The sequence below is a fragment of the Hemitrygon akajei genome, chromosome 5, assembly GCF_048418815.1.
Source record: "Hemitrygon akajei chromosome 5, sHemAka1.3, whole genome shotgun sequence".
In the NCBI taxonomy this organism is placed as follows: domain Eukaryota; kingdom Metazoa; phylum Chordata; class Chondrichthyes; order Myliobatiformes; family Dasyatidae; genus Hemitrygon; species Hemitrygon akajei.
This window is the reverse complement of record NC_133128.1, coordinates 51,979,392-52,000,113: the sequence shown is the minus strand read 5'-3', so window position 1 is coordinate 52,000,113 and position 20,722 is coordinate 51,979,392. Positions and strand designations below refer to the sequence as shown.

Sequence of the window (20,722 nt, the reverse complement as noted above, 5' to 3'; positions counted from 1 at the left end):
AAAACTACTTCTGCAACAATTTGTATTTAAAATATGAGCATTTTAAAAAAGTTTTTGTCTTTATTATAAAACCTATTGGACCTATTCAGGTTTTTCTATACTGAAAGGGTTCAATATATTTTAAAGTACTTGTTTAATAATCTACCAAAAAGGAGAAGGAACCTTGAAATCTTTTGTATATATCAAATTAAAAGATAATACTTTACAGGTGTATATTAGATGGAATTTTTCACAAGAAAAAGATGTTCACCCAGCCTAAACTTAACTTTGTCATATTTATAATATACATGCAATCAGAAAGTAAAAAATACTGTAACCCTTACCTGTAATGGAACTTTGCCTTTTTCTTTTCATCTTAAAAATTTCTGGCATCATTGATCGATTGATGCAAGTCTCGTTACATCCCTTCATCTCTGATTGTCCTTCATGAGTGTTCATTCTGTCTCGGTTCCCTCCTAAAATTTTCTTGCAATATTGGCTATCCTGGTCAAAGGCTGGCTCAGAATTATAACTAGCATCCTCACGAGGATGAGTTTGTGTAGTTTTTTCAAAGTCATGATTAGATGGGGATACTTTCTGTAGGGTAGAACTCTCTGCATTGGTACGATCAGTCCAATATTCTCCATTTTCATGATTTTCAACCAGCTGATCTAGGTGCTTTGCATTGCTATCTAGATCATCTGCAGAAAAAGTGACTGATTAGTTTCTACATGTATTTCAGTACCATATAAACAAGTGGAAATTTGATGCATTTTCTTTTGAATATTTTTTTTAAATAAAAAACTGCAATTTTAAAATGGTAACTATATACACGACAAATGTGAAGGCCTTGTCCAAACCTCAGAAAATTTAGAAGAGTAGTGACAAATTGACAGAGGCACTATTTCTAATTTTCCAAATATTTTGGAAACTGGAGAACATACAAAGTGATTGTAGAATAACAAATGTTAGAGCTGGTTTGAAACAAGAGGGAGCAATATCCAAAGTACACTCAACTTCTCTCCAGATCTTAATAGGAAAGCTCTACATGAGGTCAAATTTAGGGAGAACCCTCAGTGATTTAAGGATTTTAGAATGTTAAAGATGGAAGGAGAGCTGGAGACCAAGCCAAGAAGGAATTTGAACCTGGCCTTATGGTATTAAAAAGAGTTCTTTGAGAACCAGGAACCACACCTAAATTTTTCACATGCAAATTTATGTTTATTTGCCTTAAAAAAGAGGGATCAGAAGCACAAGATAAGCATAGCATATTTGATATAGGATAGGAATAATGATATGAAAGTAACTTGAATACAGGAATATTCATTTGTTATATATCCAGTTCTGAATGTTTTTGTGTGGAGGAAGAGATTCTGAAGTGAGTTCATGTCGGCTGCTTTGAAAGTAAGATTCAACATGCAAAATCTTTTTGCATTTTAGAAGAGTGTAATTTGTTCTGCTGATAGATATAAAGATTCATTAGGCCTAATGAAGTGATGTATACAAAACATCATTTTGACCATAAAACAGAAAATACTGAAGATGCTCAAAGGTCAAATCTCAACTGTTGATAAAATATGAAAGTTGATGTTTCAAGTTTAATATCATTCAAGATCACAAATGAATAATGTAAAACAAGAGAAAAAAGCAAAATAATACACAGGCCAAAAACAAAGCAAACATTAAAAAAGACAAAAAAAAGGCTGCATCTATTTATGTTTTTGTCAGGATTTCCTGAAGTACCTTGCAGAATAATAAGTAATTTGTGAAAGATAATTATTGTTACAATGTTAGAAACGTGGGTGCAATTTATGCACATCTAAGTGTATCAAATTTCAAAACGATAGTGACAGGATATAATGCTTTAATTAATGATGGGTAATTGTACAATGAAACAAGACCAACACATTTGGGATAATACATCAGTTTTTCGTCAAAATAAGTGCTCTGTTATATCAATCTATAACGGCAGAGAGGATCTTGGTTTAATGATAACCTCTGAAAGTATAGTATCCTCTAGGTTTTTCAATGATGTTTCAGCCTAGAATTTTGTTCCCCAAGTCTCTCATGAGCTTTGAACCAGCAATCCTCTGATTTTGAGAAGAGAATATTACAAATTGAACAAGAGTTTAAAAAGGATGACCTGAAATGTGCTAAACTGGAGATTAGAAAAATGGTTAAAGAAAGGAAGTGATAAGCAGAGGAGCCAAGAGGAAATATGGAAATCAAATAAAGATGACACTAGATTGCGAGAAGATCTCAGAATGGATTAGTCAGGAAAATAGGAAGTATGAAAAAATAGCAAATGAATTAGAAACCATTGACCCAAGAGTCTGAGAGAATGAAAAAAAGAGTACCAATCACCACCCACAATTGGTTTATTTGTGCAGTTTTAACAACCCTGTTATAGAAAAAGCAAAGGAACACTAGAAAAGGTACATTGAATACACTCATTACGGCAATAAGTGAGCATATTTGAGATCTGAGATGTGACTGTATTAAAAAATTGCAGATGATAATGCTGTATTATAACAGAAGTGTTTAAAATTTTAAAACTCCATTTAGAGATAAATAGTGAAAGATCATTTTCAAGTGCTGTCCAGATTCCTCTGATACGTGAGAGCACCTGCCTCCATCACGTTCCCATTCAATGCATTTTAGTAAGATTTTTCTACCCAGAGGGTGACTGCAATCTGGAACATACTGCCAGAGAAGGTGGTGGATGCAGGTACTCTCATTTAATTAAAAGTTCAGCTAAGATGTATCTGCACAAGCACTTGACTCACCAAAGCACAGCAGGCTATGGACTAAGTGCTGGTAAATGAAATTAGTATAGATAAGTACTTGATGGTCAGCAGAGACATGGTGACCCAAAGGGCCTGTTTCTGTGCTGTATGACTTTATGATTCTATTAGTCAGTAAATGGTTATAAAGCAACATAAATTAAGGAATTATAGTAGAAACACAAAATGTGATTAAAAAAAAAGAATCACACGAAAGGTTAACAGAATATTTACTATTATGTTCCTAGACCCCACAGACCTGAGTTACTCATTTCACTTGAAGTAGAATTGGGTAAATATTTGAAGAAATTACTAAAATATACAGAGGAGCAGGTGGATGGGATGGGAGTATATAGCTCACAGTGATAGTACCGAAGGAATAAGACACCAAATTTCTCTCTGGTGACATCTTTAATAGTTACAATAAGAAATCATAGAGTGGAAATTAAAGTACAATTAAGGTAGATTTTTTATAAAAACAAATAAATGCTTTCCAATAAATATGGAAGGTATTCTTGCTTTACTGGATTCTCATTTTTTTCTAATTGTGCCTTTCTCATAGAATTAATAGATAAGATATTTTCTATTTAATCTATTTGAACCATTTTATAGAGAAGTGTTGGCTCCCATTTTTACACCTCAGAAATAATACTCCGAGGATTGTATTGTAAGGAGCCTACACTAATTCAAAAGTCAAGAACTAATTTGTTGTACTTCATTGTTAGCATGCAAGTTATTTCAAGTTTACTTCAGTACATACCTCAGATAACTTGACATTTTTCCTTAAGTATACCAAATACAATGCTTCAGCAATGAATCATTACATAACTTAAGCAGAAAGATGTTCTTACATTTCATAAGTTTGAAAAAAATGAAAATTAAAAAGTAGTTCCAATGAGTATAACTAATCATCTTCAAGATTTGTATAAAATTACAAGTTAAGATATTTTTGCTAAATTAATACCTTAATAAAAATTGAAAATGTACGGAAACACAATTATATTCCAATTATATTCTCAATAACTGCAAAATGAATACATACCAGACTTGTTGTGTGCTTGCACTTGCAGAAGAAGTGGAATAAAATCTCGGAATCCATTCTTTTGTTTCTTTTGGAAGGCTAATTTAAAAGCCAAAAAATAAAATATATACTGGTTGGCCTATCAAACAGTTGTTTTTATTCAGATACAATAAAAATTAAATGCTGTGGTGGTTGATTGCTAGTCTTTTTGCCTAATACCATAAATCAAATGAAGAAATACTGAACTAGACATTACAGATGCTGAAAAAGGTTTGACACCTTGCAAGTAATTTCTAGTTTACTATTTTTACCAAAATGTTAACCCATTTAAAGAGAGTTATTGATTGCATAAAATAATACAGACAAATGTCATAATAAAGATATGAAACAGTCATATATCAATATCACCAACAGCAATCAAATATGTAATTGCTCTAATTCTATTTTTGTACTTATTGCCATCTAACATTCACATTAAGATATTACAGAAGATTTCACGGAGTAATGTTCTTTGGTGAGACCTTTAATTTTTTTTCAAATCATGAGCTCATCTTATTATATTTTTTCAGCAATATAAACTAACTAGGATGTATGTAATTTGATGGTTTGCATGGTTTGAGTTAATCACAGTTAGGCTGTACTATTAATTGCTCTGTATGCCCCTAAGCTTGTACTACTGGAAAGTAAAATGTATCTGAATGTTAACTAAAATCAAGTAGAAACTCATCTGTGTTCAAATAGTCTGACCTCAATTGTTTTGGCTAGTACTTGAACAGGCATCTAGGCAGGGACTACCATCATCACTAGAACAGTGTATTATCATACATCAGTAGTACTGAATAAAGAAAACTTCTTACAATATTAATGTGACTTCTTGCTAGTGTTACTGTTAATCATATGCAAAAAGAATATCAGTAGTGTTTAAACTTCTAACAGAAGACAATTTTTTGTAGTACAGTGGATTTTTTGTATGGTTGCTTAAATAATTTGATCACAGCTAACAAGAATCATATGACTCATGGCACATCCTGTAATTTATCACCATGTGGTGTACCATGGTAACACTCCATAGCATTGTTGTCATGGTAATAGTTTCAATTCACCACAGCAACCAGGCAATTTCATTACTGGTCTTTCACTGCCAGGTGACTGGCAGATAAGTGAGTAGACTAACAGGGGCATTCAAGAATCAACCAATAATTCAGCAGCATTCATGACCTTGTCAGACAAAACTTACTTGCTAAACTGATCACTGATGCTAAACTTTTACTTTGAGAGAACCACTTTCTGAATACTACAGGGCAGAGAAATACTAACTGTAATAACCAAAAATAAACTTCACTGAATATATGGGAATGAAATAATTGTCTGCTTGCTTTGCAAATAGATCAAGGATTGATAGACTAGACTATTCAGTCCAATGTCTATGAAATCGTAAAATTTCACACATTCTCCTTGCTTACGAAGCTAACACAAGACCAATTCATGCAAAACTGACCACACCATAGAACATATTGGGGAATTTTAAGCACAGTTGTTTCTATCAAATCTCTGTATGTTTCCTGCAATATTTCAGTTTGGATTAAGAATCAGACCCTAACACAAAACTTGTAAGGTCCCTGGCTGAAATTGCAAGATTCCAAAAGCAGCTCTGGCTCAGTACATCTTCAAATATTATACAAAGGCACTGACTGCCACTGTACAAAATATGTTTTCATATCAAAAGTAATTATTTTATTAAGAAACCGCAGTAAGTTTTTCTTTAAAGGTGAAAACTAAAAAGCTGGTTGGTTGCAATGGTGTTCACTTTTCAATGAACATATTGCTGAAAGTTGGTAAATTACTTATTATTGTATTATGATGTGCTTTTTAAAAAAAATAACTAGTATCCAAAGTCAAGGTTATGTAAACTGCAAAAAAATCCAGAATGCACTTAACTAATATGTTGCTCAACAGAATTATTTAATACACTTAGGACTATCCAGATTATTGTATGTAAAATTCAACTCCCATTACTTTAATGGTGACTATTTGAAATTGATTTTTATTCACCAAGGTAAAACTTTGAATTTCTAAATTACTGAATTTTACTGAACAAAAATGTTTCATAGATGTAAATGGTTTGCACTACAGTAGATTCCATACACTATTCCATGCAGATTCCAGGGATACAGTAAAATGACAGACAGCCCTCTGAGTTAGTTAGTAAGCTCTCTCTTGACATGTCTGGGGTCTCACTTTTGTTGATTGGCTGACTGCTGGTAACTGTTTGGAAATGCCAATAATATTCAACATGATTCAGCCCAATGATTTCCAAGTTACCAGTAGGAAAATAAGTTTTAATTCGAATTATATTACACATCATTGTACTTAATACCCCTACCCCTTCCAAATGCAATAACTTATGTCATTCTATGTCATTCACCTTCATCAAAATGTTCTACTGATGTAATCTCATCTTCTGAGTCTTCCTTTGACTTCTTTTCCTTCTTCCCGGTGAAGCTTTTCCATTCAGCGTCACCTAATTTGTTGTCCTCTAATGCATCCTCAGATACCCTACTATCATCCCGCTGTTTCATCTCAAGCTCAGAAAAGCGCATCATAGCACGCTAGAATCATAAATTAAAGTATTAATAAATGAATAACATAATCTCTTATTAATAGAACAGCAGTAACAAATTTGCCTTAATTTCACACCTGTACTGAAAACTCATTGTAAGAAAGAGAATTTCTAAAATCAGCAGTGTTCTAAAGTTGCATCAATGCTCTATTTAATAAAATGAATAATTATAGCATCTCCTATGAAAAAAGGATTGTTGCTTATCTTAAAAGAAAATTATATTTCTATTGCATATAATCTTGAAACACGCTTGAGAGTTTCAAAACAAGGAAGGTAGTCTGTAGACTAGTTCTGGGGTCCACATCTGTTGACTCACTGCCCAAACTTTTGTTAACTAAAATCATTTAACAATTCTTTTCATTTAAGTTAAATAATCTGAGAAAAATCTTAAGAACTGACCTCACAGTAAGCAGCAGGCTGATTTAAAATACTGTCCTCTTGTGATAATCCTTCCATCTATTCAATTAAAATGATCACTCAGTGGGGAACTTTAGCATTCATTTCTTTACAGACACAAACCAAAACTTCACAACAAGAATGAAAATTAAGAGGCTTTTCACCTATCAAAAATGTGTGTAAAGGTGGAATGTTTACTGAAGACCTTACATACAATAAATATATACAATACAAATGTGTGGGGAAAAAAGCAAAGAGGGAGGATGGGGTAGGGATAAATAATTCATCTAATTAATGGACCTATCTATAACATATCTAGTATGGGAAGAAAACTTATCCTTGGAGATAATTAACCATATCACTGATTTCTAATGCTACACACTTTCTGATTTTTAATTATTGCACAAGAACAACGATAGCAGACAATGCCAAACATTTTTGAACATGCTACAGAAACACATAATAAGTGCGGCCATGGAGATGTCCGAAATTTATTCAGATAAACAGTACAACCATGAATACAAGGACAAAGCCATTACATGACATAGTACAAGTCTGTATGTCATTGGTGGTGTTTTATATACATATTATTTCATCTTCATTTCCATTTTTGAAAATATATGTCACTTTGGGGTGATTTGGTTTTGTTTATAAAGCAAAAGGAATGTAATATCAGTGGTTTGGTATCACATGAAAACTGGCAATAACGGATCAAAAATTTTGATAGAAGCCAGAACTGATGTGGGCACAGTAGCACAGTGATTGTGGTATTGAACTGGTAACCGGAACTTCAGTTCAAATTCAGACAAGTCAAATTGAGAAAAGAATCCAATGTATTTTGAATGTTATGGATAATATGTGCTCAGCTCCTGTCATAATCCTGCATTTTGCCTATCTGACCTAACATGTAAATCCAGTTCCATCATATATGAATGATTATTGACATCCTCAGGATAATTAGGGAGGAACACAAAATATTGTCTTGCAAATATTGCCAACTTCCCAAGAACAATTTAGATTTAACTGCTGTTACACATCATTATTCATAGTTCACAAAATTCTTAAGATGGATTAGCCCACTGTAAAGACTTCTTTATATCATGGCCTAGTAATGGATGCATGGAGCAGCCTTCAGAAAAATAAAGAAACCTATTTAAGTAGGGTTTACTTTACTCAAGCAAGAATATTAAACATTAAAAATGTTTTATAAAATCAAAAGGCTTTAATTAAGAACATTTTAATCATTGACAAACAAATCAACAACTCACCTGTAGTGCTCGTTGTTCTCGACTAAGTTGGCTAGAGTCTGCATATAGTTCAGTTGTGACACACTTAAATTTATCTCCCACGTACCCAGCTGAGTTTGCTATTCGTTTTGTTAGATTAGATTTCTTCGGCTTCATAAATTTAGCAGCTGTTGCCTCCAGATCTTCAATTCTGTCTTTGGTATCACTGTGATTCAATTGAGCCAAAAACTGCCCAGTTTCAGCACCAAATTCCTTCTCTGTATTTGTTTTGCCAGAAGATGCGGCAACATTGTTAATAATGGAATCATTCTCTGAGACATCAGCAATCAAGTGAGCTGTTGTACTCGCTTTGCTTTGGCTGTCTGAAGTATTTTCTTTGTTTATATTCTGGTTTGGTACACACTGGCTCTGTGATAAGCTACAGGTCTCTACCCCCTTATGGGCATCTCTGTCTTTTTGGATACCATCTTCTATTGAAACGGCTTCCACTGAGTCAACTGTTTTATCACTGCTTTCCTTTGTGGAATTTTGTTTGTTATTGCCCTCTGATGGGATACACTTTTTAGATGTTTTTGCTTCAGTTTTACCCCGTTGATCATTGTGTTCTAAGATCAGCTGCTTGTCCTTATTATCTTTGGCAAATGTTTTGCCATGATTCTTTGGACTATGACATAATGGTTCACTTCTTCCTGAAGCATGTGACTGGTCTGCATTTACTTTTTGTGAAATTTCTGCTGGTCTCTCTCTGTTAACTGGTTCTTCACTGCTTCGAAGTCGATCATGTGATCTGGATCGTCGCTGTGCGCCTTCACTCCGTTTTTCTTCCTGAACACTGTTTGGCGAGATGATAGGGTTGATCAAATTCTGGGTATTGTGGAATAGTGTGTATTCACTTCTGCATGTTGGCAAACTGCTATAAGAAAGTCTGTGCTTTGGTGCTAAGTTTCCTGCGTATAAGTTGCCATTGGGTAATAAGGCAGGATGGGGAAATACAAGTCCTTTATCAGGTAATGGAAGGTGGCTAATTGGGATTCCTTCTGGTGTGGAGTATGTAAAATACCTATTTGTATATGGTAAAGGTGGAGATAGAAAAGTCTCATTTGGAGTTAGAAATATTGAACCTGATGACTGACCACTTTCAGTTGCATGCGACACAAAATCTTGACAGCTTCCTTTGGTCCCTTTAGTGGGCTGCTTACTTGGTATTGGAGAGGACTGTCCTGTTTGGTGAATGACAGATGTCTTATTTGAAGAATTATTCCGATGTGCCTTTTCAGACTGAACCCATTCAGTATTAACATTTGGCGAAGGTGAAGCAGATGCAGGACGGCCCAATGCAGAGACCGAACCTGGAATATGAGTAACAGAACCATTGGAACTCCCAATCCTAGGACACGAGGAGCTTCGCTGATGTGGAATTATACGCTCTAGTGTTTTATTGCTCACCAATATACTACTCGTTTGATGGTCTCCTGCAGAACTGGTACTAGGAATAGCCCAGGTTGAGTGCAATTTATTAATAATAGCAGGCCTTTCAACAGGAACATCACACTGCATTGAAGTCGAAAAACCTTCAGAATGTGTTTCCTTGTTTGACAATGAAGAGTTGTTTCGCCATTTGCCAGGTACCACCTTATCAATACTCTCAGTCTTTGACACTTGATCAGTTGAGGTCTCACCACAGCCTACTTTAGAAGACAGATCTAGAGGCTTTTCATTGCAGTCTTTGGTGGATGTCTGTTTTTCTTGCTGCGATGGAGACTTAGCAGTTTTTTGTTCTGGCTGAGTGTTTCGTGAATGTGTTGCTGTTTGCTGGAAGTTTTCACTGGATTCTGATGGTTTTGAGGTTTTGCCATTTACTGAGCGAACAGGAGAAGTAAATTCACTACTTAGACTTAAATAACCATGAGTAAGTGCCATTGAAGGAGAAGGACCAGATATCCTAGCAAGATGCTTCTGAAATTCAGAAGAATTCTCACCAATCTGCCCTGAGGATAGCTGAAGCCGGGAAGGTGGTCTTGGAGATTGCAACAATGCAGCTGGGTCAGCAGAAATGCTACTAGCATTTGACTTTTCAGAAGCTGGAACCCTTGTTTTCTTACTACTTGAAATCTGATGAGTCAAAATGTGTGGATCAACTGGTAGTCTTGGGTTACCTGTCATTATCCCGGAAAGGCATTTTTCAGAACAGTGAACCATCGATGACATTATGGGTGATGTTGCAGCTGGTGTAATCCTTAATGGAGAAGGAAGAGATGAAGGGATGGGAGGCAAGCCATAGTGTGGAGGTGGTATGTATAAGAAGCGGTCACTGTGACTACAGACTGGTGAATAGGTTATGTGCTGCGGTAGGCCAAAAGAGTTCTGTGAAGGTATCAAACATGTTTTATACATGTTCCTTGGGTAATTACTTGACGAGTCCACAAATGAATACATGCCTGATGGTGGGCTCTCTATGTATGGGTTAACCCATGGAAGCCGCAAATAACTTGGACCAGTTCCATTTACTGGAGTTTGTTTGCCAGCAGAAGATCCTTCTAAACCCAGTGGTTCACCTCGGGCACCAGCAGCACTTTGTAGACCAGGAGGTGATTTGTACAGTGTGCTAAAGCTTTCATGAGGCTTTGTGCAACCACTTCCATTTTCCATTGTTTCTGGTGGATGCACTTTATAATTCAAATCAGGCATTCTATCGGCCATAAATCCCAAACTGGTCATGGCCACCGCAGCCTCTTGTTCTTTTTCATTTCTTAGCCCATGTGCAGTAGGATATATAATACCATTATGGTTTCTAAGCTCCTCTTGCATGATACCACTGGTAGCTCTTAGTCGATCAATTTGTCTCACTGAGGCAGCATCCACCTGAAAAAAATTTCAAAAAGATTAATTACAATATATTATATACCATTAAAAACATCATTCGATTTGTTTTCTGTCGGTCAAAACTGCTCTTCTAATAAATGATAAAATTTATTGCCGGTTAGCACATGAAACAAAACACAAGGAAACTAGACAGAACAACCATACAGTAGAAAGGCAAGTATTTATAACCTACATCTCAGCTCTTAATAGACCTTGTTACCATAACATTACTGTTTATGGAGGTAAAATAAACCAACTATTCTACTGATCATCAATTTACCGAATACCGTTTAGTAGCTATTCAACTGCTCTTCTCTCAGCCACTGATAGCCTTGGTCCCACAAATCTTACCTTCTCCTATCCATTCTATCCCCTTCTAGTACATTTGCCTTCATTGCTGTATTATTAGTGGGGTGTAAAAATCAAGCCCACAGGGTGCATTATCAGCCTAAATTTTATGCTTTCTTGGCTCTATCATTTCAGCATCATCTCAGCCCAAATTATTCAGCAGTGCCAGAACACCAGTAGTTATTTCCATTTATATTGCACTTCCAACAAAGCAAAGCCAATCCAAAGCCTTACACAGCACATTCACAAACAAAATGTTGATGCCAGCTATGTAAAGTTTTATAAAGATCAAAGATACAAATCTAAAAGGAGAGGTGAGTGGCTTAAGAAAGGATCTTGGTACCTTCAGGAATAACTGGATATCTTGAAGCTTTATAGATTACTAAAATAAGGAGGATTGAGACTACAGAGCATGTAGTGGAGGCAGGGCCAATCACACATACTGTTAAGTAACTTAGGAGAGTTACTTTCCCCATCCTTTTTACACTTATGACCACTTCCAAGGTCTAAGGAACTCTGTATTCAATTCTGAAGCAATTTCATCTATTTTCCCTTTTGCTCCTCCCCTTCACCAAATTTCTCTTTGTGGTTCAGCATCCATTCCCTTATCTGTCTCCATCTGTGAAGCACTTAGCAATTTTTAAAGCTGCAAACAAATTGTATCAGAACTATACTTCTTGAATTGACATGGTTTGCAAAACTAAACTGGCATTCAGTTGGCTTCACATTTGTTAGTAAATGATAACTCTGTGAGTTCAGCTGCAGAGTCATCTGACATGGAAATAACAACAAAGATTCTGAGAAACTCATCTGTGAACAAGGCAGAAACCGGAACTCAAACTAGTTATACTAACTTAATGTTATGTGGTTGGATGAGGAATCCAAAGGGCAGGACTGAAAACATAAGAATTAAGAAGAAAAACAAAAAATGCTGGAAACTCTTAGTGAGTCAGACAGCATCTTTGGAAAGAAAAATAGATTTATGTTTTATTTGAAGGCTATACATCAAAACTCTACGTATTTACAGACATTATGTTTTTGTCAGATTTCCACAATATGCTTTTTAAATTTTATTTTCATTTATTGATATGAATCAAGATCGAATCTATGGCTTGTGAATTTGAATTCAATTCTTTAAAAGCCTAAGTAAATTTGAATTATAGAGGTAATAGAGCAATAATAATCAGTTAGAAGCTTTGAGATTGCTGTAGAAGTCTAATTGGTATGTCTATATCCTTCAGTGAAGCAAGCTGCCATTGTATAAAACAAGTCTACATAACCTATCTTGCTAGTGTTAAGCTCTTTCATCTTTTAGTCCCATTTCCTTGTCCAATTCTCCTAAATTTTCCCCCTGTTTATCATGCTTTGAAAGGGAGAATAAAACTACAGCTATGAGGATCCCTGCAGTATCCGGTGACCCTGTGATCTGTCTTGGAGGCTGAAGTCAGAACGTCTTTCAAGAGAGTGAAAGACCTTAGAAGGCTGCAGATACCAATGGTGTACCTGGTAGGGCTCTGAAAACTTGTGCCAACCAACTGACGGGTGTATTCAAAGACATTTTCAATCTCACATTGCTACAGTCTGAAGTTCCCACCTGCTTCAAAAGGGCAACAATCATACCAATGTCCATGAAGAGCAGTGTGAGCTGCCTGACAACTATTGTCCAGTAAACTCAGATCTATGGTGATGATATGCATTGAGAGGTTGGTTATGGCTAGAATCAACACCTGCCTAAGCAGGGGCCTGGAGCCTCTGCAACTTGCTTATTGTTACAATAGGTCTAAGGTGGATGTGATCTCATTGGCTCTTCAATCCTAATATTTACGTCAGGCTGCTGTTTATTAACTATAACATCATTTAAACACATTCATTTCTACAGTTCTGATCAAAAACTGTGGAAAAACCTGGACCTCTACTCTACTACAACTGAATCCTTGACTTCCTCACCAGAAGACCACAGTCTGTGCGGATAACATCTCCTCCTCACTGATAATAAACAGTAGTGGGCCTCAGTGATGTATGCTTAACCCACTGCTCTACTCTCTCTACACCCATGAACATGTGCTACGCACAGCTCAAATGCGAACTATAAATAATCTGCAGGAAGTTGTAAACTCAGTCAACTCGCATGGGCACTAGCCTCCCCAACATCCAGGGCATCTTCGGGGAGCGATGGCTCAAAAAGGCAGCATCCATCATTAAGGAGGCACAGAAGCCTAAAGTCACACACTCAGTGACTCAGGAATAGCTTCTTTCCCTCTGTTATCATATTTCTGAATGAACAATGAACCCATGGACACTACCTCACTACTTCTTTCTCTTTTTGTTCTACTTAATTTTATATTTCATTTTGTAGTCCAGCATTTCTAGAACGACTGCTTTTGTGGGCAGATGTAATACAAGTGCGAGGGGTCCCTCATGCTCACATTACATCTGCCCACAAAAGCTGTAGTTCTAGAAATCCTGGGCTGCAAAATGAAATACAGTGGAGAGTACTGTTATAACCCCCTCGGAGACAAGGACTGGAAGCCAAGATGAAAACCACAAGGGCAGAAGTCAGCAGACTAACTGAGCTGCAGAGGGGTGGGAAGACCAAAGATTCATCTCAGCTACTGAGGAAATACAGAGATATACCCGGAAACTGCCAAGCAATGGTTAACAGCTCCAGCTACCAGACTCCAGAGGGATACTAAGGACACAGAGGCTAAGTGAATAAATGCACTCTTCTCCAAAGAACCAGGAAAAGTATTTGCACAGTTCCACAGCAACAAGAAGACAGTACCTGAACCAACCAAAACAGAAACTGAGGAGTACTGGAAGAGTACATGGGAGAAAGAAGCATCACATAATACCAGTGTTCAATGACTGAAAGTCCGACAAGCAAGCCTCTGCAACCTCCCAGAGGAAGAACCAGTCATCATCACAGCAGTAGATGTCCAGCAATGAGTAGCAAGTATGAAGAACTGGACATCACCAGGGCCCGACATGATCCATGCCTATTTAATGAAGGAACTAACAGCATTACAAACATGGCTGGCAGCTCAAATGAACCAGCTACTTGAAGCAGGATCCCACCCTGGCTGGCTAACTCAAGGAAGGACAGTACTCATAATGAATCTTCACAAAGGAGCAACACCATCAAACTGCCGGCCTATAACCTGCCCGTCAACAACGTGGAAGCTCCTATCAGGCATCATAGCCACAAAGCCGAAGGAACATGTGTGTGAATTCCTGAGTCCCTGCTCAGAGGGTGGTTGGTATTGGAACGAGAGGCTCCAAACACCAATTACTGGTGGAAAGAGCAGTCGTGTGAGACTTCAAGACCAAGCAAACCAACTTAAGTATAGCCTGGATCAACTATCAGAAACCATATGATTTTCAATGCCTCACACACACACCCTGGAATGCCTTTCTCTGTACAAGGTCAACACGATACTAAGGACCTTCGTCAAGAACTCAATGGAGGACAATGCTAAAAGTTAACTCAAAGCCAAAAGCAAAAGTGTCCACCGGATATGCGATATATCAGGGTGATGCACTATCCCCCCCACTATTCTGCATAGGCTTGAACCCCTTCAGCCAGATCATCTCAGAGTGGATATGGATACAGGTTCAAGAGGGGAGTAACCATCAGCCACCTTCTGTACATGGATAACATCAAGCTGTATGCCAGAAATGAACGAGACATTGACTCACTATTCCACCTAACAAGGGTGTACAGCTGAGCCATCGGGATGTCATTTGGACTGGAAAAGTGTGCCCGGATGGTAGTGAAAAGAGGTAAACTCATCAAGACTGAAGGAGTTGAGTTACTTGACAGCTACATATCAGATGTACAGGACAGCTACAAATACCTGGGGACCCTGCAGGGGCATGGAAGCCATGATGAGGACAGAAGGAAGGCTGCAACATCTATGTACCTCCAAAGAGTGAGAAAGGTCCTAAAAAACCAGCTGAATGGGAAGAACAAGATCAGATCCATCAACACATTCATTATACCAGTCATCAGATACCCAGCCTCAATAGCGTGCTGGACAATGAATGAACTGAAAGCCGCTGACATCAAGACCTGGAAACTACTAACAATACATGGAGGACTCCACCCAAAGTTCAACATCAAGTGACTGTACAGCCATAGGAATAAAGGAGAATAGGGACTTGGAAGTGTCAAGGCCACAATCCTGGAAGAAGTGCAAAACATCCATGATTATATCAGGAATATGGCCCCTAAGGAGGATCTGCTGGAGAATACCTCAGACAGCAGGCAGGCAATATGGAAATGGAAGTGGGTGAAGCAGAACCAGAGGACCAGAGGCCATGGCAGGACAAGCCATTGCACAGGATGTACCATCACCAGATATCAGAGGTGGCTGACGTAAGGAAGTCAAACCAATGTCTCAAAATGGTAGGGCTGAGGGACAGCAAAGAGGCACTTGCTCATAGCTGTACAAGAACAAGCGCTGAGCACCAGAGCAATGGAAGCAAGACCCAAGATGCAGACTGTGCAAATAAACTGCTGAAATCAGGTTTTTAGGAATTGTGTATAGAATATCTGTGCTGAGTATGGATTGGACACTCGCAATTCCAAACGGAAACACCTAAGAAGGTAGTGGAGAATGACAGAGCTAAGATCTGGTGGGATTTCCAAATGCAGACTGATAAGAAGGTACCAGCCAACCAACCAGACATAGTAATACAGAACAAGGAACAGAAGAAAACAATAGTAATAGATGTGGCAATCCTGAATGACAGTAACATCTGGAAGAAAGAATATGAGAAGCTGGAGAAATACCAGGGCTTGAAAGAGCAGATAGAAAGGATGTAGAAGGTTAAAGCCAGAGTAATCCCAGTGGTGATACGAGCACTTGGGGCTGAGACACCAGAACTGGAAGACTAGGTCCAACAAATCCTGGGAACAACATCTGAGATCTCAGTCCAGAAGAGCGCACTACTAGGAACAGAAAGATACACACCGAATCCTCAAATTCCCAGGCCTCTGGTAGAGGACCCAAGACTGAGGGAAAAATACAGATACACACCACCCATAAGAGGTGTGGGGGGAGAGAGGGAGAGAAAGAGAGTTAAAAATAAATAAATAAACACACACACTCCTACCTCTTACTGTAATTTACAATTTTTATTATGTATTGCAATGTACAGGCTACCACATAGCAACAAGTTTCACGACATATGCCAGTGATATTAAACCTGATTCTGATCAGGTTATTATTACATTTGATTCCTGTTCAAATGGTGCACACAAAATTACAACTGACTGCATAAAATATTCTTATACATCACCAGTCATTTTGCAAATGTCCTTAATCTGTGTTCTCACATTCTTAATGCCTGTGCCACAGGAGATAGTCTATTCTTATTAGTCAAATTTCCTTATAAATTTGAAGATCTCTATTAAATATCCCATAACCTTATCAACACCACTCAAGTAAATCTCCTAATATCTTGACATTCTTCCTTAAGTCTACTTACTTGAAAAAGGAGCAATGATGTAGCTGGAACCTAGCTAGTGATCCATAAAGGTTTGCTAAAAATTCCTTGCTACATTGTTCTATGCCTGTGTTTATAAAACCAAGAATGTTCTTTGTTAAAAAGAACCTAATTATATTTGCTTGCCACTTCCAAAAATGTGAGTATAAGCACTTCGTGTCTCTGAACTACCTTTAAAATTATACATGTTCTACGAATGATTCTATCCTTCCTACACGCTTCCATTAAATTTCACCTATCATATATCTGCCCATTTCATCAGTCTCTCTGCTTTCATCTTAAGTCTATTGTGATGTTCCTCATTGTTCACAGCATATTTTGGGTGGGTGTATATCATCCATAAGCTTTAAAATCAAGTCTTGTATATTCAAGTAAAGGTTGCTACAATAATATGTATCAAAGATGCATCATACTATACTCCTTCTACAACTTGCATATATAGTTGGTCAATCATATTGGTTGAGGGTGTCTTGAGGAGAAGTTGATAGAATGCATTCCTTACACTTTTTTGCACAGCATGTTACTAAACCTACAAAGGAACATGCTATTTTAGATCTGATCCTGTGCAGTGAGACACATAAAATTAACTATCTCGCTGTTACGGATCCTTTGGAAAGAGTGATCACAGAATGATTGAATCATTCAAATACAAAAATACAAATGGAGGACACGATAGTTTGATCTGAACTCAGTGTAATAATGCCTAAATAAGGGAAAATACATGGGATGAAGAAGGAGTTAGCTCGTGTAAACTGGGAACACAGGCTACGGTGGGGGGGAACAGCTGAGGAACATGAGGAGACTTTCAAAGAGATTTTTCGTAGTGCACAACAACAGTACAATGCAGTTAAAAGCAAGAGTACAGATGGGAAGAGCCAGTTTTGGATAACTAAGGAAATAAAGGAAGACATGAAACTAAAAGCTCATGTGAAAATGTGGAATTCTCTGGCCAAGGAAGCAGTAGAGGTCACCTCATTAAATATATTTAAGGTAGAGTTTTGCATAGTAGGGGATTTAAGGGTTATGGGGAAAAAAGGGCAAGTAGATGGAGTCGAGTCCAAGGCCAGATCAGTCAGAATGATGGAGCAGGCTCAACAGGCCAGATAGCCTAGTCCTATTCCTTATGTTTTTTAAACTTCAGCTTGTGACTGTATTTCAACAGGTCTAAACTCTGAGATTAATGTACAACTGAGATCAAATGTCTTGTATATTGACAATCAATAAGCAATTTTAACAAATTAATTCACTCTAGTTCATTAGTTCAAAATAACAGACAAGTTAAATTTGACAAGTACAAAAGTAATAACTCACCACACTCAAGTTGTGGGTCATATGATTCTCTTCTCTCATCCCAAAACGCTTCATGCTTTTTTGTGTTTCACCATCACTTACAGAGACTTTCCGACTGTGAAAAAAATCAAATTCAATCATGTTGGCCTTAACCTGCACACACAATGCAATATTAGGCATTTCTCAAATAGTTTTAGTTATCATGATCAGCAAGTATTCTTTCTCTCAAAATAGTTTCACCCTTCCTACAGCAATGAACTACTTAAGGCAAGCTTTTCTTCATTATTCCATAAGGCACTGAGTATGATAGGTAATCACTATTTAAGGTAAAAGTCACCTTGGATACCGTGCCTTTAAAAGTTATCCAGAACTCTTCAAAGTCAAACAAATATTGCTTTCCAACTTTATTAATAATATTTCCAGTGTTCCTATAAATTGGCCACTGGAACATCAGTAAGGATCACCAACGTCAGTTTTAATTATCTGCCTGGGCTTTTCATATTTGATATGATATGAGATCACTTCTCTGCTTGAAATAGACTTTAGGAACAATGTTGTAAAGGGAACAATGCTTAAACAAGAGATACAAATGAAAGTCATAAAAAAAAAACAGACGGGTGTATAGAGAAACCTTCATATATGAAACTAGCTTTTTACGTTAAATAAATCAAACATGTAATAAATCAACTAATAGAATTCTCTATATAATCAATCTTCAGAAACACTGTAGTATACACTAGTGGCCACTTTATTAGGTACCTCCTATATCTAATAAAGTGGTCACTGAGATTATGTTCAAGGTCTTCTGCTGCTGTAGCACATCTACTTCAAGGTTCAATATGATCTTCATTCAGAGTGCACTTCTGCACACCTCCATTGTACCATGTGGTTATTTGAGTTACTGTCACCTTTCTGTCAGTTTGAACCTGTCTGGGAATTCTCCTCTGCCCTCTCTTACTTAAAAGGCATTTTTGTCCACAAAACTGCTGCTTACTGAATGTTCGTTTTTCGCACCATTTTCTGTAAACTCTAGAGACTTGTGTACAAAAATCCCAGGAGATCAGTGGTGTCTGAGATGTTCGAACCACCCTGTCTGACACCAATAATCATTGGTAATCAATCAACACGTACCAATCCTCATAGAGGGATCAGAAGTGGAGAGAGTGAGCAGCTTCAACTTCCTGGGTGTCAAGATCTCCGAGGATCTAACCCAGTCCCAGCATACTGATGTTGTCATAAAAAAGGCAAGACAGCGGCTGTACTTTATGAGGAGTTTGAAGTGATTTGACACGTCAACAAATACGCTCAAAAACTTCTATAGTTGCACCGTGGAGAGCATTCTGACAGGCTGCATCACTATCTGGTATGGAGGGGCTACTGCACAGGACCAAAAGAAGCACAGAAAGTTGTAAATCTAGTTAGCTCCATCTTGGGTACTAGCTTAGAAAGTACCCAGGACATCTTTAGGGAGTGGTGTCTCAGAAAGGCAGCTTCCATTATTAAAGACCTCCAGCACCCAGAGCATGCCCTCTTCTCACTGTTACCATCAGGTAGGAGATACAGAAGCCTGAAGGCACACACTCGGGGATTCAAGAACAGCTTCTTCCCCTCTACCATCCAACTCCTAAATGGACTTTGAAGCTTTGGACACTATCTCACTTTTTTAAATATACAATATTTCTGTTCTTGCATATTTTTAATAATCTCTTCAATATACATAATTGATTTAATTCTTTATTATGTTTTATTTTATTTTTTATTATTATTTTTCTCTCTCTGTGCTAGATTATGTACTGCATTGAATTGCTGCTGCTAAGTTAACAAATTTCATGTCACATGCTGGTGATAATAAACCTGATTCTGATTCAAAGAGACTTTGACGATGGATTGTATTTCTTCCCCATTCTGATGATTGGTCTGAACAACTGAACTTCTTGACCATGTCTAAATACTTTTATGCACTGAGTTGCTATCACATGATTGGCTGATTAGATATTTGCATTAACAAGCAGGTGTACAAATGTACCTAACAAAGTGGCCAATGAGTGTATATTAAGCAGAGCAAAAACTACAGTAGCTCTTCAATTTGGATACCAAATCCCTTTTGGCTAATCAGAAACAAACTGCCAAAAATATGGTTACCACCTTAACTTGCGCAAATAATAGCCATATTGAGGGAGACAGTGGCCTCAAGACAAACCATTTACATGTTCAAATAGAATACAACAGAGCACCTATTATTCCTAGTTAAGCAGTAGTAACTAGCAGATTACATCTCAGTGGGTTGAAACAGTAATTGCACTATTCATGTTGAAGCACCTTATTTAATCATGTATATCAAGAGAGCTCTTGAGAGCAACAGAACATGCATACAATGGCAAAAGGAACCTTACTGAAACAATACTTTCAGCTGGATTGAAGCAAGGTCACTAGAGCTCCAAGACAGTTGCACTACCTCCAACACCACTGCACCAACCACTTTAAAAACTATTTTGCATTAATTATGGTAGAGGCAAATACATTAGAGGCTTTTAAGAGGCATGTGGATAGGCACATAGATATAAGGAGGATGGAGAGATACGGACGTGGTGTAGGTAGGGGGGCATTAGTGTTTGGGTGCTTTTGACTTGCTTTTTAGCTGGTTTGGCACAACACTGTGGACAAAATG

The 20,722-nt window shown here is 37.4% G+C and overlaps 1 protein-coding gene across 8 annotated transcripts in view; it reads right to left on the bottom strand.

Annotated features, from left to right (window-relative positions):
* Positions 1-20,722, bottom strand: part of bcor (BCL6 corepressor) — a 283,650-nt gene that overhangs the window by 34,560 nt on the left and 228,368 nt on the right. For 7 of the 8 annotated variants that reach the window (XM_073045540.1, XM_073045541.1, XM_073045548.1 and 4 more), the window contains 6 exons: positions 18,076-18,169; positions 8,068-10,908; positions 6,803-6,859; positions 6,209-6,392; positions 3,805-3,882; positions 324-680 (listed from right to left, as the gene is read on the bottom strand). In XM_073045540.1, coding sequence (XP_072901641.1) covers positions 324-680; positions 3,805-3,882; positions 6,209-6,392; positions 6,803-6,859; positions 8,068-10,908; positions 18,076-18,169 — 3,611 coding nt within the window. The remainder of the gene's footprint in view (positions 1-323; positions 681-3,804; positions 3,883-6,208; positions 6,393-6,802; positions 6,860-8,067; positions 10,909-18,075; positions 18,170-20,722) is intronic. The other variant, XM_073045543.1, reaches the window with a different exon arrangement.